Genomic DNA, 21,354 nt, shown 5'->3' on the forward strand with positions numbered 1-21,354 from the left:
TGTATATCATACAATGTAATACTGTCAGTGTATATCATACAATGTAATACTGTCAGTGTATATCATACAATGTAATACTGTCAGTGTATATCATACAATGTAATACTGTCAGTGTATATCATACAATGTAATACTGTCAGTGTATATCATACAATGTAATACTGTCAGTGTATATCATACAATGTAATACTGTCAGTGTATATCATACAACATAATACTGTCAGTGTATATCATACAATGTAATACTGTCAGTGTATATCATACAATGTAATACTGTCAGTGTATATCGTACAATGTAATACTGTCAGTGTATATCATACAACATAATACTGTCAGTGTATATCATACAACATAATACTGTCAGTGTATATCATACAATGTAATACTGTCAGTGTATATCATACAACATAATACTGTCAGTGTATATCATACAATGTAATACTGTCAGTGTATATCATACAATGTAATACTGTCAGTGTATATCATACAATGTAATACTGTCAGTGTATATCGTACAATGTAATACTGTCAGTGTATATCATACAATGTAATACTGTCAGTGTATATCATACAATGTAATACTGTCAGTGTATATCATACAATGTAATACTGTCAGTGTATATCATACAATGTAATACTGTCAGTGTATATCATACAATGTAATACTGTCAGTGTATATCGTACAACATAATACTGTCAGTGTATATCGTACAATGTAATACTATCAGTGTATATCGTATAATGTAATACTGTCAGTGTATATCATACAATGTAATACTGTCAGTGTATATCATACAACATAATACTGTCAGTGTATATCATACAATGTAATACTGTCAGTGTATATCATACAATGTAATACTGTCAGTGTATATCATACAATGTAATACTGTCAGTGTATATCATACAATGTAATACTGTCAGTGTATATCATACAATGTAATACTGTCAGTGTATATCATACAATGTAATACTGTCAGTATATATCATACAACATAATACTGTCAGTGTATATCATACAATGTAATACTGTCAGTGTATATCATACAATGTAATACTGTCAGTGTATATTGTACAATGTAATACTGTCAGTGTATGTTATACAATGTAATACTGTCAGTGTATATCATACAACGTAATACTGTCAGTGTATATCGTACAATGTAATATTGTCATTGTATATCATACAATGTAATACTGTCAGTGTATATCATACAATGTAATACTGTCAGTGTATATCATACAACGTAATACTGTCAGTGTATATCATACAACGTAATACTGTCATTGTATATCATACAATGTAATACTGTCAGTGTATATCATACAATGTAATACTGTCAGTGTATATCATACAATGTAATACTGTCAGTGTATATCGTACAATGTAATACTGTCAGTGTATATCATACAATGTAATACTGTCAGTGTATATCATACAACGTAATACTGTCAGTGTATATCATACAATGTAATACTGTCAGTGTATATCGTACAATGTAATACTGTCATTGTATATCATAAAATGCAGTAAAAACAGTACATACATCATTATGTGAGTACAAACCTGTCAGTAAGTGGTGTGATAACCAATCTTCCAGAATTTCCTAAGTATTCATAACCATATTGGAACTGTGTATTAGTTTGTCTGACAACACAATCATCAATATCTTTATCCCAGTACACTCTAAGCTGCATTAACCATTCAAATGCTGTCACATCATTGGTTTTGGTTTTGATCAGCTTCTCTATCACATCTCTGGCATGTACCTCAATTGTAACCAGGGCAACAATCTTGGCTCTCTGCATCCTGGTTAGGTTGCCGCGAATTGCATCAGAGAATTTGTTCAGCATTGAAATCTATAAAACAATCATATTTTGTCAGTTACCTCCTATAGTATCAGTAATATACAAGCAATTGCATTTACTCATATTTGTTTTCAATTTACTAGAAAGACAATATTTCTATTGTAACTCAATACTCAAGATTACAATAACAAGTCATCCATGCATGCCTGAGATTCAGTTAAGTTCAGAAAGATATGCATTGTATCACTAAAATATTATTTATGTGTTTTATTTTCTCAAACCACATGTGTATTAGGAAACTCATTTCAGCTGAAAAGAGACATACATGTATCACATCAGTAGCAGTATTTAACTTCAAGATTGATTGCAATACCTGTTTTCTTTTCATACTCTTCAATGCTTTCTGGTCACCTCTTTCTTTTGTAGTAGCCAATGCCTTTGTACAATCAGCTGTCCATTGCATTTGACTTGATGTTATCAACATCTATGTGTAATGGGAGAAAATACATATTGAACTTCACTAGCTTCCAGTAAATTACAACTCATTACATATAAATTGACAATATTGCACACTGCACAGCAATGCTCAAGTTATATTAGTATGAACACATACCTGTCCTGGCCATTCTTTAACCCATCTATCTCTTTTACTTAAATTCTTTTTCAGAGCAACCCTAGTTGCCTTCAGTATATCCTTTAATGTCCATCTCATAGTTCTTTCAATATCACACAACCAGGCCTATAAATAAATGTAGCTCTTAGCAACAATGATTTAACCATGTTAACATGAACTGAGAAGTGGACCTACACCACAGATGATTGATGATTTACTTACCTCAACAGGTCCTTCTAGTAAAACAGGATGCCCAAATTCTACATATTCACCATCAGCTGAAAACATACCAGATGCTTCAAACTTCTGTGTAATACCCATTTTATGCATCTTCAAAGTCTTGATATTATCAAAACATTTCTTAAGATGTGGTTGAACCTTAAAAATTAAATTAAATCAGTATATTGAGAACGTATCAATAAATGCAAATGTACAAAGCAAAAGTATTATAGCACAGAAACACTGGTTTAGAAGCATCTGAATCACATAAATAGTATATGTTATAAGAACTTACCGCTTCAGGATTTCTAGACTGACCAAGAATCTCCAACAAATCATCATTGGAAAGGAAATAAAACCTGGGAAATATCTGACGTTTGGTTTCAAGGTACATGTCAAGGGATTTCTGAATCTCTTCTAATTTTGTATTCATTTCATTCAATGTCTCTAACAAACCTGTGTATTAGATAGATATCAGTTGTAATGTAATAGTAATAGTCTTTATTGAAGTTGTATCCTAAAAATGGACATAGATCTAAGTACAATAAAGCATGGTTGTCATTCCATGTCAGAAACGTGATACACTTGAATGTATATGTATATTGTATGTATATTCAATGTATATGGAAACATTGTGAAGCTAATATTACCTGGGTAGTGAGTTCCTCTCAATGCATTATTGTCTTTATTGAGGCGTCCCATGATTATTTTCCAATTACCATTAACACTATCAAACTCATTGGATTCACGTGGAAGCTGTTTACGAATATCTTCACCCAAGAATATATTCTGTAATTATTTATTAACCAAAAAATTACTCATTTGGTATCATACAACTATCGGCATACTGAATTATTTAATAGACAATTATTTCACGGTGACATAAAGACTAACAAATGCAATATAAACATAATATCTCTGATGTACAATTGATATCCTAACAGTTGATGGGGTTACCTACCTCTAAATACATCCACTGTCTCTGTACTGTTAATGTCATTTCTACAACTTCCAAGATGTGTGACAGTGTTCTCTCCCAGTGATCAACATCTTGTTCAAAAGCTTTGACAAAACGTGATGCCTTCATAGTAGATAATTGCACTTGATTGTCTTCAAGAATTTGAAATAAATCATCTGTACTCCTGTATCAAAATATAATCTCATAAATATTCAAAATATGACTTAACTCATTGATAACCTAACGCATTCATGTGAAAACAGTGACTTACTTGAGTTTGAAATGCCCTCTATCTTTATAAGGTCCAATATCCAGTGTAGTTTCATCCCATGTTTCTTTGATAGATTTAATGGCTAATTCTATTGCCAACTCTTTAGTGGCAGATGCAGATATATCAGCAATGCCTTCAGCAAATTGATCTAAACCCAGTGAAATAATCTTTTCCAAGGTAAATTCTTCTGAAGTATGGTCAAATGATTTACTGGATATCTGTTTGACTTGAACCCAATGTCTTTCTCTCATAGCATTATTATGTAAGTCAGTTATTAATGGCATGGTCCTCTTGAATTGATCTACGCGGCTTTTGGATGTCTCCACTATCTCCCAATTTCTATCCTAGGAGTACAACATATATGGTTAGTGTATCAGAAATGGTATAGAAAAATGACACAATCAATCACTATGGCCACAAGTAAACAAATTACCTTTAGTTCTCTGCTAAGTTTGTTCAATTTTTTGTATAATCCTTGAGCTGTCATTTCCATATCAGTTGTCACCAGACTAGTGAATAAACCAATTTTCCATTCTTCCCACAAACATTCCCATTCTTTGGTTAATTGCCATATTTGCTCGATGTAATCTAAATCCTATATGTGAATAACCGTGAGATTATTAGTGAGTGTGCCTCATCAATCAAAGCATCAAAGTGTCCATTGCCCAGCAGCCTTGATACAATATGCAATCATTTTTATATTTGTGATTACAGTTTGCAAATATCTCATACATGTGTTACCTGATGTTGTCTCAGTTTTATCTAACTGTTATACAGTACAAATAGTTGGTGTTAAGAAATCCAAATATGTTCAACATTAGTCACATTAACTAGTTTTATGGTTTGGTTATTACGGTATATGACCAGTTTTGAAATGGGATTGCCCTATAGTTTGGAAGGTAACATGCAAAAGGAATATTGGTCAATGAATCAGAATCCTATACAAAGCTAATTAGATTACATTAGATCACATGTCAGTGGTATTATCAAACATCATTGCAAGTTAACAATGTTTTCTAAACTTTATTCAGTTCTGTAATTGAAAAATCAAGCATGTCATTAGAAAATACCAATACATCTTGTGTGTACAATCTATATCAATCTACAATATCTGAAATAAATAAAACCCCAGTACCTCAAGTACTGAGAGTGATAAATTTATTTCCTATTGCTCATTAAGACCAGTCTTAAAACCAGACAGTGATTGTGTCTTGAATGAGTTGGGAGCATTAATAGTGTTTTGTTCTTGTTTTTTTTTTATTCTTCATTTGACCATTTTTATCTTCTACAGGATGATATTGTGAGTTAATAAATATTATTATAATTTTTGCATTTATTAGTAGGCTTCTACTTTAATCTGTGTTTTACAGAATTGAATGGAATAGAATACTCACTTTATCCAATGCTATAACTTCCTTGTTTAGAGGTTGATCAATCTTAAATATACCAAGACCTCTTTTCAGAGTAGCTTCTTGTTGTTTCAAATCAATTAACTTGGATCTTACTTCAGAAATCTGTGTTAATGCATCATCACATGGGATACTACTACTGAATGGACCTACACAGACAAAACAAATCATCAATTCACTTAACCAATATAGCCTTAACTCATATATTACTTACCAAACAAATCATCAAGTCAATTAACCAATATAGTCTTAACTCATATATTACACATACCAAACAAATCATCAAGTCAATTAACCAATATAGTCTTAACTCATATATTACACATACCAAACAAATCATCAAGTCAATTAACCAATATAGTCTTAACTCATATATTACACATACCAAACAAATCATCAAGTCAATTAACCAATATAGTCTTAACTCATATATTACATACCAAACAAATCATCAAGTCAATTAACCAATATAGTCTTAACTCATATATTACATACCAAACAAATCATCAAGTCAATTAACCAATATAGTCTTAACTCGTATATTACATACCAAACAAATCATCAAGTCAATTAACCAATATAGTCTTAACTCATATATTACATACCAAACAAATCATCAAGTCAATTAACCAATATAGTCTTAACTCGTATATTACATACCAAACAAATCATCAAGTCAATTAACCAATATAGTCTTAATAACTCGTATATTACATACCAAACAAACCATCAAGTCAATTAACCAATATAGTCTTAACTCATATATTACTTACCAAACAAATCATCAAGTCAATTAACCAATATAGTCTTAACTCATATATTATTTACCAAACAAATCATCAAGTCAATTAACCAATATAGCCTTAACTCGTATATTACATACCAAACAAATCATCAAGTCAATTAACCAATATAGCCTTAACTCATATATTACATACCAAACAAATCATCAAGTCAATTAACCAATATAGCCTTAACTCGTATATTACATACCAAACAAATCATCAAGTCAATTAACCAATATAGTCTTAACTCATATATTACATACCAAACAAATCATCAAGTCAATTAACCAATATAGCCTTAACTCATATATTACATACCAAACAAATCATCAAGTCAATTAACCAATATAGTCTTAACTCATATATTACATACCAAACAAATCATCAAGTCAATTAACCAATATAGTCTTAACGCATATATTACATACCAAACAAATCATCAAGTCAATTAACCAATATAGTCTTAACTCATATATTACATACCAAACAAATCATCAAGTCAATTAACCAATATAGTCTTAACTCATATATTACATACCAAACTAATCATCAAGTCAATTAACCAATATAGCCTTAACTCATATATTACATACCAAACAAATCATCAAGTCAATTAACCAATATAGTCTTAACTCGTATATTACATACCAAACAAATCATCAAGTCAATTAACCAATATAGCCTTAACTCATATATTACATACCAAACAAATCATCAAGTCAATTAACCAATATAGTCTTAACTCGTATATTACATACCAAACAAATCATCAAGTCAATTAACCAATATAGTCTTAATAACTCGTATATTACATACCAAACAAACCATCAAGTCAATTAACCAATATAGTCTTAACTCATATATTACTTACCAAACAAATCATCAAGTCAATTAACCAATATAGTCTTAACTCATATATTATTTACCAAACAAATCATCAAGTCAATTAACCAATATAGCCTTAACTCGTATATTACATACCAAACAAATCATCAAGTCAATTAACCAATATAGCCTTAACTCATATATTACATACCAAACAAATCATCAAGTCAATTAACCAATATAGCCTTAACTCGTATATTACATACCAAACAAATCATCAAGTCAATTAACCAATATAGTCTTAACTCATATATTACATACCAAACAAATCATCAAGTCAATTAACCAATATAGCCTTAACTCATATATTACATACCAAACAAATCATCAAGTCAATTAACCAATATAGTCTTAACTCATATATTACATACCAAACAAATCATCAAGTCAATTAACCAATATAGTCTTAACGCATATATTACATACCAAACAAATCATCAAGTCAATTAACCAATATAGTCTTAACTCATATATTACATACCAAACAAATCATCAAGTCAATTAACCAATATAGTCTTAACTCATATATTACATACCAAACTAATCATCAAGTCAATTAACCAATATAGCCTTAACTCATATATTACATACCAAACAAATCATCAAGTCAATTAACCAATATAGTCTTAACTCGTATATTACATACCAAACAAATCATCAAGTCAATTAACCAATATAGCCTTAACTCATATATTACATACCAAACAAATCATCAAGTCAATTAACCAATATAGTCTTAACTCGTATATTACTTACCAAACAAATCATCAAGTCAATTAACCAATATAGCCTTAACTCATATATTACATACCAAACAAATCATCAAGTCAATTAACCAATATAGTCTTAACTCGTATATTACATACCAAACAAATCATCAAGTCAATTAACCAATATAGTCTTAACTCATATATTACATACCAAACAAATCATCAAGTCAATTAACCAATATAGTCTTAACTCATATATTACATACCAAACAAATCATCAAGTCAATTAACCAATATAGCCTTAACTCTTATATTACATACCAAACAAATCATCAAGTCAATTAACCAATATAGTCTTAATAACTCGTATATTACATACCAAACAAACCATCAAGTCAATTAACCAATATAGTCTTAACTCATATATTACTTACCAAACAAAACATCAAGTCAATTAACCAATATAGCCTTAACTCATATATTACTTACCAAACAAATCATCAAGTCAATTAACCAATATAGCCTTAACTCATATATTACATACCAAACAAATCATCAAGTCAATTAACCAATATAGTCTTAATAACTCGTATATTACATACCAAACAAACCATCAAGTCAATTAACCAATATAGTCTTAACTCATATATTACTTACCAAACAAATCATCAAGTCAATTAACCAATATAGCCTTAACTCATATATTACTTACCAAACAAATCATCAAGTCAATTAACCAATATAGCCTTAACTCTTATATTACATACCAAACAAATCATCAAGTCAATTAACCAATATAGTCTTAATAACTCGTATATTACATACCAAACAAACCATCAAGTCAATTAACCAATATAGTCTTAACTCATATATTACTTACCAAACAAATCATCAAGTCAATTAACCAATATAGCCTTAACTCATATACTACTTAACAAACAAATCATCAAGTCAATTAACCAATATAGTCTTAATAACTCGTATATTACATACCAAACAAACCATCAAGTCAATTAACCAATATAGTCTTAACTCATATATTACTTACCAAACAAATCATCAAGTCAATTAACCAATATAGCCTTAACTCATATATTACTTACCAAACAAATCATCAAGTCAATTAACCAATATAGCCTTAACTCTTATATTACATACCAAACAAATCATCAAGTCAATTAACCAATATAGTCTTAATAACTCGTATATTACATACCAAACAAACCATCAAGTCAATTAACCAATATAGTCTTAACTCATATATTACTTACCAAACAAATCATCAAGTCAATTAACCAATATAGCCTTAACTCATATACTACTTAACAAACAAATCATCAAGTCAATTAACCAATATAGTCTTAACTCATATATTACACATACCAAACAAATCATCAAGTCAATTAACCAATATAGTCTAAACTCATATATTACTTACCAAACAAATCATCAATTCACTTAACCAATATAGTCTTAACTCATATATTACTTACCAAACAAATCATCAAGTCAATTAACCAATATAGTCTTAACTCATATATTACTTACCAAACAAATCATCAAGTCAATTAACCAATATAGTCTTAATAACTCGTATATTACATACCAAACAAACCATCAAGTCAATTAACCAATATAGTCTTAACTCATATATTACTTACCAAACAAATCATCAAGTCAATTAACCAATATAGTCTTAATAACTCGTATATTACATACCAAACAAATCATCAAGTCAATTAACCAATATAGCCTTAACTCATATATTACATACCAAACAAATCATCAAGTCAATTAACCAATATAGTCTTAACTCGTATATTACTTACCAAACAAATCATCAAGTCAATTAACCAATATAGCCTTAACTCATATATTACATACCAAACAAATCATCAAGTCAATTAACCAATATAGCCTTAACTCGTATATTACATACCAAACAAATCATCAGGTCAATTAACCAATATAGCCTTAACTCATATATTACATACCAAACAAATCATCAAGTCAATTAACCAATATAGCCTTAACTCGTATATTACATACCAAACAAATCATCAAGTCAATTAACCAATATAGTCTTAACTCATATATTACATACCAAACAAATCATCAAGTCAATTAACCAATATAGCCTTAACTCATATATTACATACCAAACAAATCATCAAGTCAATTAACCAATATAGTCTTAACTCATATATTACATACCAAACAAATCATCAAGTCAATTAACCAATATAGTCTTAACTCATATATTACATACCAAACAAATCATCAAGTCAATTAACCAATATAGTCTTAACTCATATATTACATACCAAACAAATCATCAAGTCAATTAACCAATATAGTCTTAACTCATATATTACATACCAAACTAATCATCAAGTCAATTAACCAATATAGCCTTAACTCATATATTACATACCAAACAAATCATCAAGTCAATTAACCAATATAGTCTTAACTCGTATATTACATACCAAACAAATCATCAAGTCAATTAACCAATATAGCCTTAACTCATATATTACATACCAAACAAATCATCAAGTCAATTAACCAATATAGTCTTAACTCGTATATTACTTACCAAACAAATCATCAAGTCAATTAACCAATATAGCCTTAACTCATATATTACATACCAAACAAATCATCAAGTCAATTAACCAATATAGTCTTAACTCGTATATTACATACCAAACAAATCATCAAGTCAATTAACCAATATAGTTTTAACTCATATATTACATACCAAACAAATCATCAAGTCAATTAACCAATATAGTCTTAACTCATATATTACATACCAAACAAATCATCAAGTCAATTAACCAATATAGCCTTAACTCTTATATTACATACCAAACAAATCATCAAGTCAATTAACCAATATAGTCTTAATAACTCGTATATTACATACCAAACAAACCATCAAGTCAATTAACCAATATAGTCTTAACTCATATATTACTTACCAAACAAATCATCAAGTCAATTAACCAATATAGCCTTAACTCATATATTACTTACCAAACAAATCATCAAGTCAATTAACCAATATAGCCTTAACTCATATATTACATACCAAACAAATCATCAAGTCAATTAACCAATATAGTCTTAATAACTCGTATATTACATACCAAACAAACCATCAAGTCAATTAACCAATATAGTCTTAACTCATATATTACTTACCAAACAAATCATCAAGTCAATTAACCAATATAGCCTTAACTCATATATTACTTACCAAACAAATCATCAAGTCAATTAACCAATATAGCCTTAACTCTTATATTACATACCAAACAAATCATCAAGTCAATTAACCAATATAGTCTTAATAACTCGTATATTACATACCAAACAAACCATCAAGTCAATTAACCAATATAGTCTTAACTCACATATCACTTACCAAACAAATCATCAAGTCAATTAACCAATATAGCCTTAACTCATATACTACTTAACAAACAAATCATCAAGTCAATTAACCAATATAGCCTTAACTCATATATTACATACCAAACAAATCATCAAGTCAATTAACCAATATAGTCTTAACTCATATATTACTTACCAAACAAACTATCAAGTCAATTAACCAATATAGTCTTAACTCATATATTACACATACCAAACAAATCATCAAGTCAATTAACCAATATAGTCTAAACTCATATATTACTTACCAAACAAATCATCAATTCACTTAACCAATATAGTCTTAACTCATATATTACTTACCAAACAAATCATCAAGTCAATTAACCAATATAGTCTTAACTCATATATTACTTACCAAACAAATCATCAAGTCAATTAACCAATATAGTCTTAATAACTCGTATATTACATACCAAACAAACCATCAAGTCAATTAACCAATATAGTCTTAACTCATATATTACTTACCAAACAAATCATCAAGTCAATTAACCAATATAGTCTTAATAACTCGTATATTACATACCAAACAAACCATCAAGTCAATTAACCAATATAGTCTTAACTCATATATTACTTACCAAACAAATCATCAATTCACTTAACCAATATAGTCTTAACTCATATAATACATACCAAACAAATCATCAAGTCAATTAACCAATATAGTCTTAACTCATATATTACATACCAAACAAATCATCAAGTCAATTAACCAATATAGTCTTAACTCATATATTACATACCAAACAAATCATCAAGTCAATTAACCAATATAGTCTTAACTCATATATTACATACCAAACAAATCATCAAGTCAATTAACCAATATAGTCTTAACTCATATATTACATACCAAACTAATCATCAAGTCAATTAACCAATATAGCCTTAACTCATATATTACATACCAAACAAATCATCAAGTCAATTAACCAATATAGTCTTAACTCGTATATTACATACCAAACAAATCATCAAGTCAATTAACCAATATAGCCTTAACTCATATATTACATACCAAACAAATCATCAAGTCAATTAACCAATATAGTCTTAACTCGTATATTACTTACCAAACAAATCATCAAGTCAATTAACCAATATAGCCTTAACTCATATATTACATACCAAACAAATCATCAAGTCAATTAACCAATATAGTCTTAACTCGTATATTACATACCAAACAAATCATCAAGTCAATTAACCAATATAGTTTTAACTCATATATTACATACCAAACAAATCATCAAGTCAATTAACCAATATAGTCTTAACTCATATATTACATACCAAACAAATCATCAAGTCAATTAACCAATATAGCCTTAACTCTTATATTACATACCAAACAAATCATCAAGTCAATTAACCAATATAGTCTTAATAACTCGTATATTACATACCAAACAAACCATCAAGTCAATTAACCAATATAGTCTTAACTCATATATTACTTACCAAACAAATCATCAAGTCAATTAACCAATATAGCCTTAACTCATATATTACTTACCAAACAAATCATCAAGTCAATTAACCAATATAGCCTTAACTCATATATTACATACCAAACAAATCATCAAGTCAATTAACCAATATAGTCTTAATAACTCGTATATTACATACCAAACAAACCATCAAGTCAATTAACCAATATAGTCTTAACTCATATATTACTTACCAAACAAATCATCAAGTCAATTAACCAATATAGCCTTAACTCATATATTACTTACCAAACAAATCATCAAGTCAATTAACCAATATAGCCTTAACTCTTATATTACATACCAAACAAATCATCAAGTCAATTAACCAATATAGTCTTAATAACTCGTATATTACATACCAAACAAACCATCAAGTCAATTAACCAATATAGTCTTAACTCACATATCACTTACCAAACAAATCATCAAGTCAATTAACCAATATAGCCTTAACTCATATACTACTTAACAAACAAATCATCAAGTCAATTAACCAATATAGCCTTAACTCATATATTACATACCAAACAAATCATCAAGTCAATTAACCAATATAGTCTTAACTCATATATTACTTACCAAACAAACTATCAAGTCAATTAACCAATATAGTCTTAACTCATATATTACACATACCAAACAAATCATCAAGTCAATTAACCAATATAGTCTAAACTCATATATTACTTACCAAACAAATCATCAATTCACTTAACCAATATAGTCTTAACTCATATATTACTTACCAAACAAATCATCAAGTCAATTAACCAATATAGTCTTAACTCATATATTACTTACCAAACAAATCATCAAGTCAATTAACCAATATAGTCTTAATAACTCGTATATTACATACCAAACAAACCATCAAGTCAATTAACCAATATAGTCTTAACTCATATATTACTTACCAAACAAATCATCAAGTCAATTAACCAATATAGTCTTAATAACTCGTATATTACATACCAAACAAACCATCAAGTCAATTAACCAATATAGTCTTAACTCATATATTACTTACCAAACAAATCATCAAGTCAATTAACCAATATAGCCTTAACTCATATATTACTTACCAAACAAATCATCAAGTCAATTAACCAATATAGCCTTAACTCATATATTACATACCAAACAAATCATCAAGTCAATTAACCAATATAGTCTTAACTCATATATTACCAAACAAATCATCAAGTCAATTAACCAACATAGCCTTAACTCATATATTACTTACCAAACAAATCATCAAGTCAATTAACCAATATAGCCTTAACTCTTATATTACATACCAAACAAATCATCAAGTCAATTAACCAATATAGCCTTAACTCATATATTACTTACCAAACAAATCATCAAGTCAATTAACCAATATAGCCTTAACTCATATATTACATACCAAACAAATCATCAAGTCAATTAACCAATATAGTCTTAACTCATATATTACTTACCAAACAAACCATCAAGTCAATTAACCAATATAGTCTTAACTCATATATTACACATACCAAACAAATCATCAAGTCAATTAACCAATATAGTCTAAACTCATATATTACTTACCAAACAAATCATCAATTCACTTAACCAATATAGTCTTAACTCATATATTACTTACCAAACAAATCATCAAGTCAATTAACCAATATAGTCTTAACTCATATATTACTTACCAAACAAATCATCAAGTCAATTAACCAATATAGTCTTAATAACTCGTATATTACATACCAAACAAACCATCAAGTCAATTAACCAATATAGTCTTAACTCATATATTACTTACCAAACAAATCATCAAGTCAATTAACCAATATAGCCTTAACTCATATATTACTTACCAAACAAATCATCAAGTCAATTAACCAATATAGCCTTAACTCATATATTACATACCAAACAAATCATCAAGTCAATTAACCAATATAGCCTTAACTCATATATTACATACCAAACAAATCATCAAGTCAATTAACCAATATAGTCTTAACTCATATATTACTTACCAAACAAACCATCAAGTCAATTAACCAATATAGTCTTAACTCATATATTACACATACCAAACAAATCATCAAGTCAATTAACCAATATAGTCTAAACTCATATATTACTTACCAAACAAATCATCAATTCACTTAACCAATATAGTCTTAACTCATATATTACATACCAAACAAATCATCAAGTCAATTAACCAATATAGTCTTAACTCATATATTATTTACCAAACAAATCATCAAGTCAATTAACCAATATAGCCTTAACTCATATATTACATACCAAACAAATCATCAAGTCAATTAACCAATATAGTCTTAACTCATATATTATTTACCAAACAAATCATCAAGTCAATTAACCAATATAGCCTTAACTCATATATTACATACCAAACAAATCATCAAGTCACTTAATTATTATAGCCTTAACTCGTATATTAACCAATCACAACGATTGCAACTCACCATTTGAATGGAAATCTTCATAAAGATTGTGAACATTCTTCTTGAATTCTTCAGCGGATGCAATAAGTCCACTTTTGAATTTCTCTTTATATTTTTTGAGCATAGCATCACTGTCAATAATGCATTGCTGGAAGCTAACCCATTCATTACTCAACTCATCAAGCATCTTTTGTGTCTGAAAATAACATTTGCAAACTTTAGAAAAATACGTAAAGAATAATTATACTTAATAGAAAATTGTCAAAATTAACAGTTATGTACCTCTTCTGGTATACCAACATCATATTTTTCAAGAATGGCAAACTGTTCATGCAGTGGTGGAAATCTAGCTTCAATAGTACTCAAGTCTGTCTGTAATTTTTCCAATAGTTGTAGACTATCGCCAAGTTCATCCAGGGTCTGTGGAGGTTTACTCAGTCTGTAGGTAGCAATAACACACCATATATTATTAACATAATTACATATCACTCAGGTTTCTTCAAGCTAGATAAATGAACCATCGATAGAAATGACACCAATTATTACTTAGATTGTAAACAAATACATACTTTTCAGCATTGTCTTTAAGAAACTCGTGAAGTTCTGTTAGTTTCTGTGTGGCCATCTCCCTTAAAAGTGTTGTGAATTTACTCTGCCACTCATTGCAATGGCTAAGTAAGGAGAATTTCAATGGTGAACAGTCAAGCAACACAAACTGTATATTTAAAACAGTTTCTTCTTTTGAAACATTGTTAGCAACTTCAGTATATCTAAATAAATAAGAAAAAAAACATGAATTATGCAAAAATATAACAAACCAGAATTTCTCTTCAGTATGTACAAATTTGTTACATGTGATCCAGCTGATCATTGCCAAACCTACCTTGCAATATCAGCATCAAATGAAGACACTGGTGGATTAAGTCTCTGGTATCGTCTAATAAATGCATCTTTTTGAATCTCCCAGATCTCACGATAACTGAAAAAGAGAAAAAATATCTAAGTCTTGCCTTTATAAGAAATTTAGATGATATGTTTTACATCAGCCAATTATAAACAGTACTTTGGCATTTGGTCATTCTTTTCACTTCATGTCAACAAATATTGAACATGAAACGATAATATATAAGCTAATGTGTAAAACAGATTTCATTAATGATGAAATAGTTTTAAGATATGGTGGCTACTCCAATGCTTTTCTAACTAGTTTAGTTATTTTTGTAGAGGACAAGACTACATGTGTCCATTATGAATCAGATTTAATAAATTGCACAGCAGTTATCTTGCAATGAGGTATTTTATTTAATGAATTTAGTGAATAGAATGCACAGAGATTTGTGGAAGGATAGAATTGCTTGACATTAAAACATTTTATAATCTAAAAATGGCCACTAGTTGACTACCTTGAATCACATTACATGTTAATGTTTTCCATGTTATTTCACTTACACAGGAGAGAAAGAGGATTTATTTTAAATAATTATTACAATGAATAATAAGATCAAGTTTAAGTTTACCTGTCCCATGTAGTGAGATAATTTTGTAAATGTGTTGCATTTGACTGCATACCAGCATTCACAGTATTCTGGATCTTTTTGGTCTCGTCGTCTTTTTCAATTACAACATAGATGGGCTACAATAAAATATTTGTAAGCAATATGAGTATATTTATTGTCTGAACAGACTAGTGCTTAGAATCAGTGACAACAAAATAATATCATTATAGTATTAAATTCAAAAATATAACAAAAGAATTCACCTCTTTATTAGATCTTCTTCTTGTCAATAAGTCTGGAAGTCTGGCAACTGCTGAGATTGCTATGGTTAGGTGGCTACTTGTGTTGTTAACAATGCTAGCTAACTTTTTCAATGTGGGAGAAAATTCAACCTAAGGAAATGAACAGCAATTGTTAGACATAAACTCAGATGAAGTTGGCCTAGAAAACAACATACATGTACCGGTAGTTATATGCCTTGATAATGGCATTGTGTTTATATTTTTTTTAACTGTGCTGGGTAATAGTTGAATGAATTTTTGAGATTGAATGGCATTTCAATTAGACAGATATTTGAGGCAATTATGGTTGCTTGTTCTGAATTCTATTTCTCAAAATTGTAGCATATGTCCTCAGTTCAGTATTTTGACTCTTTAAATTAATATATCTATAATCAATAGTGTTGATTATTTTCTTCATATGTTATTGCTTTATTTTATTTGTTGATATATCTGAGTCACATTAAATGCCTTTCATGGAATTTGGATGTAACTACTGTATTTACCTTGTCTCCTTCTAACACCACTTTTACTCTATATAGTGGATTTGGCGATGTTTTACCATCACCATTTATTGCTCTTGATAATTCTTGTAATGACCATTTCACATTCAATCTAAAAGCTTCTTCTACCATTCGATCCATTTTCTCTGTATATCTGAACCAATGGTTTTGTACCTAGACATGATTACATCATAGAATATTTAGATAAGTCCAATGATGTTGTACCTAGACATGATTACATCATAGAATATTTAGATAAGTCTAATGATGTTGTACCTAGACATGATTACATCATAGAATATTTAGATAAGTCTAATGATGTTGTACCTAGACATGATTACATCATAGAATATTTAGATAAGTCCAATGATGTTGTACCTAGACATGATTACATCATAGAATATTTAGATAAGTCTAATGATGTTGTACCTAGACATGATTACATCATAGAATATTTAGATAAGTCTAATGATGTTGTACCTAGACATGATTACATCATAGAATATTTAGATAAGTCTAATGATGTTGTACCTAGACATGATTACATCATAGAATATTTAGATAAGTCCAATGATGTTGTACCTAGACATGATTACATCATAGAATATTTAGATAAGTCTAATGATGTTGTACCTAGACATGATTACATCATAGAATATTTAGATAAGTCTAATGATGTTGTACCTAGACATGATTACATCATAGAATATTTAGATAAGTCTAATGATGTTGTACCTAGACATGATTACATCATAGAATATTTAGATAAGTCCAATGATGTTGTACCTAGACATGATTACATCATAGAATATTTAGATAAGTCTAATGATGTTGTACCTAGACATGATTACATCATAGAATATTTAGATAAGTCCAATGATGTTGTACCTAGACATGATTACATCATAGAATATTTAGATAAGTCCAATGATGTTGTACCTAGACATGATTACATCATAGAATATTTAGATAAGTCCAATGATGTTGTACCTAGACATGATTACATCATAGAATATTTAGATAAGTCCAATGATGTTGTACCTAGACATGATTACATCATAGAATATTTAGATAAGTCTAATGATGTTGTACCTAGACATGATTACATCATAGAATATTTAGATAAGTCCAATGATGTTGTACCTAGACATGATTACATCATAGAATATTTAGATAAGTCTAATGATGTTGTACCTAGACATGATTACATCATAGAATATTTAGATAAGTCCAATGATGTTGTACCTAGACATGATTACATCATAGAATATTTAGATAAGTCTAATGATGTTGTACCTAGACATGATTACATCATAGAATATTTAGATAAGTCTAATGATGTTGTACCTAGACATGATTACATCATAGAATATTTAGATAAGTCTAATGATGTTGTACCTAGACATGATTACATCATAGAATATTTAGATAAGTCTAATGATGTTGTACCTAGACATGATTACATCATAGAATATTTAGATAAGTCCAATGATGTTGTACCTAGACATGATTACATCATCGAATATTTAGATAAGTCCAATGATGTTGTACCTAGACATGATTACATCATAGAATATTTAGATAAGTCCAATGATGTTGTACCTAGACACGATTACATCATAGAATATTTAGATAAGTCTAATGGTTTCGTATCTAGACATGATTACATCACAGAATATTTAGATAAGTCTAATGGTTTTGTACCTAGACATGATTACATCATAGAATATTTAGATAAGTCCAATGATGTTGTACCTAGACATGATTACATCACAGAATATTTAGATAAGTCAAATGATGTTGGACCTAGACATGATTACATATAGAATATATAAACAAGTCCAATGATGTTGTACCTAGACATGATTACATCACAGAATATTTAGATAAGTCAAATGATGTTGGACCTAGACATGATTACATCATAGAATATATAAACAAGTCCAATGATGTTGTACCTAGACATGATTACATCATAGAATATTTAGATAAGTTCAATGATGTTGCACCTAGACATGATTACATCATAGAAAATGTAAATGAGTCTAATATTTTGTGTACTTACTTCTTGTCCATCAGTTCTAAATACTTCATAGGTATGTCTCATGGTACTAACAATCTCATCATGTATAACCGCTAACCTCTTCTGTGTGTTGTTGCGATGTCTCTGTTGTTCCTCTTCAAATTCTAAATTGTCATAAACTCGTTTTCCATCTATCTTTATAAGCAACATTTCACTTATTCGTTTGCAGTTTCTTGATATTGTTAAGTTAGCTGTCTTGTAATCATCAACGATAGATTGTATCTAGAAAAAATACCAGAATTTCAGTTAACATAGTGACTACTGTAGAATATGTTGAAGTTGAGAAGACTTAACATAGTGACTACTGTAGAATATATTGAAGCTGAGAAGACTTAACATAGTGACTACTGTAGAATATATTGAAGCTGAGAAGACTTAACATTGTGACTACTGTAGAATATATTGAAGCTGAGAAGACTTAACATAGTGACTACTGTAGAATATATTGAAGCTGAGAAGACTTAACATAGTGACTACTGTAGAATATATTGAAGCTGAGAAGACTTAACATAGTGACTACTGTAGAATATATTGAAGCTGAGAAGACTTAACACAGTGACTACTGTAGAATATATTGAAGCTGAGAAGACTTAACATTGTGACTACTGTAGAATATATTGAAGTTGAGAAGACTTAACATAGTGACTACAGTAGAATATATTGAAGTTGAGAAGACTTAACATAGTGACTACTGTAGAATATATTGAAGCTGAGAAGACTTAACATAGTCACATACCTTGCTTGCATGTAGTCTACATTCTCCAATAAAGAAGTCTGATATGCCCTTTGAAGCCCATGTGAGTTTAGTTAAGCCAGGGTGTATCTTCTTATCAAGAAATCGTATTCTCTCTCGGAACAATCCTCTCTCTTCTATTGACAATGCACCAATAATTCTATAAAAATAAGTAGTTAGCTGAGGAGATACCTAATTATAACAACACAAACAATGGCAGACTCTGGTAATAAGAATTTAAAAAATGTATTGCTGACATTTATTATTTTAGCTTCTTTAAAGTGAATGTTTTTTATACCACAATGTAGTAGTTAATTAGGTTAAGTAGGTGATATGGACACATCTTGAGTTACTTGGTCAATGGCTTTCAAGAGAGAATTGAGATGAATCAGATTGTAAAATGAATAGACAGGTATGATATAATATGTATCATTAAAGTTTGAATGTAATCAGTTCAGGCATATCAGATATTTTGACTGGCTGACTGATGGATGGATGGATGGATGGATGGATGGATACAGAGTAGAATCATCATCCAAATGCAGACTGACAATAGAAATAAAATCATGAGTCAGTAATCTCACCTATTATAGTCTCTAACCACTAGCAAAACATTCTCTCGAAGTGTCCTCAGATCTTCTCTTTTTTGATAAACTTCAGTCACATAATGTGGTATCTCAAACATTAACTTTTCCCAGTAGTAAATCTCATTAAATAACTTGGATAGACTCCTGTAAATTAAAATATAAGTACTTTGTGAAACAATCAACCATCAACTAAACACATGGCATTTGTGAAACCATTAACAAACAGCCAACAACTAAACACATGGCATTTCTGGAACCATCAACCAAACACATGGCATATGTGAAACCATCAAACAGCCAACAACTAAACACATGGCATTTGTGAAACCATCAACTAAAGCCAACAACTAAACACATGGCATTTGTGAAACCATCAACTAAAGCCAACAACTAAACACATGGCATTTGTGAAACCATCAACTAAAGCCAACAACTAAACACATGGCATTTCTGGGACCATCAACTAAAGCCAACAACTAAACACATGGCATTTCTGGGACCATCAACTAAAGCCAACAACTAAACACATGGCATTTCTGGAACCATCAACTAAAGCCAACAACTAAACACATGGCATTTCTGGAACCATCAACTA

General features: G+C 29.3%; 1 protein-coding gene across 1 annotated transcript in view; it reads right to left on the minus strand.

Moving 5' to 3' along the window:
- LOC100376712 (dynein axonemal heavy chain 2-like) overlaps positions 1-21,354 on the minus strand; it is an 89,135-nt gene that overhangs the window by 57,973 nt on the left and 9,808 nt on the right. Inside the window, exons 14-33 of the mRNA XM_085502657.1 lie at positions 20,757-20,903; positions 20,176-20,332; positions 19,422-19,661; positions 17,360-17,530; positions 16,839-16,967; positions 16,597-16,712; positions 15,963-16,058; positions 15,649-15,849; positions 15,362-15,518; positions 15,101-15,275; positions 5,265-5,428; positions 4,304-4,465; positions 3,871-4,214; positions 3,603-3,783; positions 3,292-3,430; positions 2,937-3,097; positions 2,645-2,800; positions 2,423-2,548; positions 2,183-2,293; positions 1,568-1,860 (exon numbers count right to left, since the gene is read on the minus strand). Coding sequence (XP_085358783.1) covers positions 1,568-1,860; positions 2,183-2,293; positions 2,423-2,548; positions 2,645-2,800; positions 2,937-3,097; positions 3,292-3,430; positions 3,603-3,783; positions 3,871-4,214; positions 4,304-4,465; positions 5,265-5,428; positions 15,101-15,275; positions 15,362-15,518; positions 15,649-15,849; positions 15,963-16,058; positions 16,597-16,712; positions 16,839-16,967; positions 17,360-17,530; positions 19,422-19,661; positions 20,176-20,332; positions 20,757-20,903 — 3,426 coding nt within the window. The remainder of the gene's footprint in view (positions 1-1,567; positions 1,861-2,182; positions 2,294-2,422; positions 2,549-2,644; positions 2,801-2,936; positions 3,098-3,291; positions 3,431-3,602; positions 3,784-3,870; positions 4,215-4,303; positions 4,466-5,264; positions 5,429-15,100; positions 15,276-15,361; positions 15,519-15,648; positions 15,850-15,962; positions 16,059-16,596; positions 16,713-16,838; positions 16,968-17,359; positions 17,531-19,421; positions 19,662-20,175; positions 20,333-20,756; positions 20,904-21,354) is intronic.

This window comes from Saccoglossus kowalevskii, chromosome 1 (genome assembly GCF_978046115.1).
Source record: "Saccoglossus kowalevskii chromosome 1, keSacKowa6.1, whole genome shotgun sequence".
NCBI classification, from domain to species: domain Eukaryota; kingdom Metazoa; phylum Hemichordata; class Enteropneusta; family Harrimaniidae; genus Saccoglossus; species Saccoglossus kowalevskii.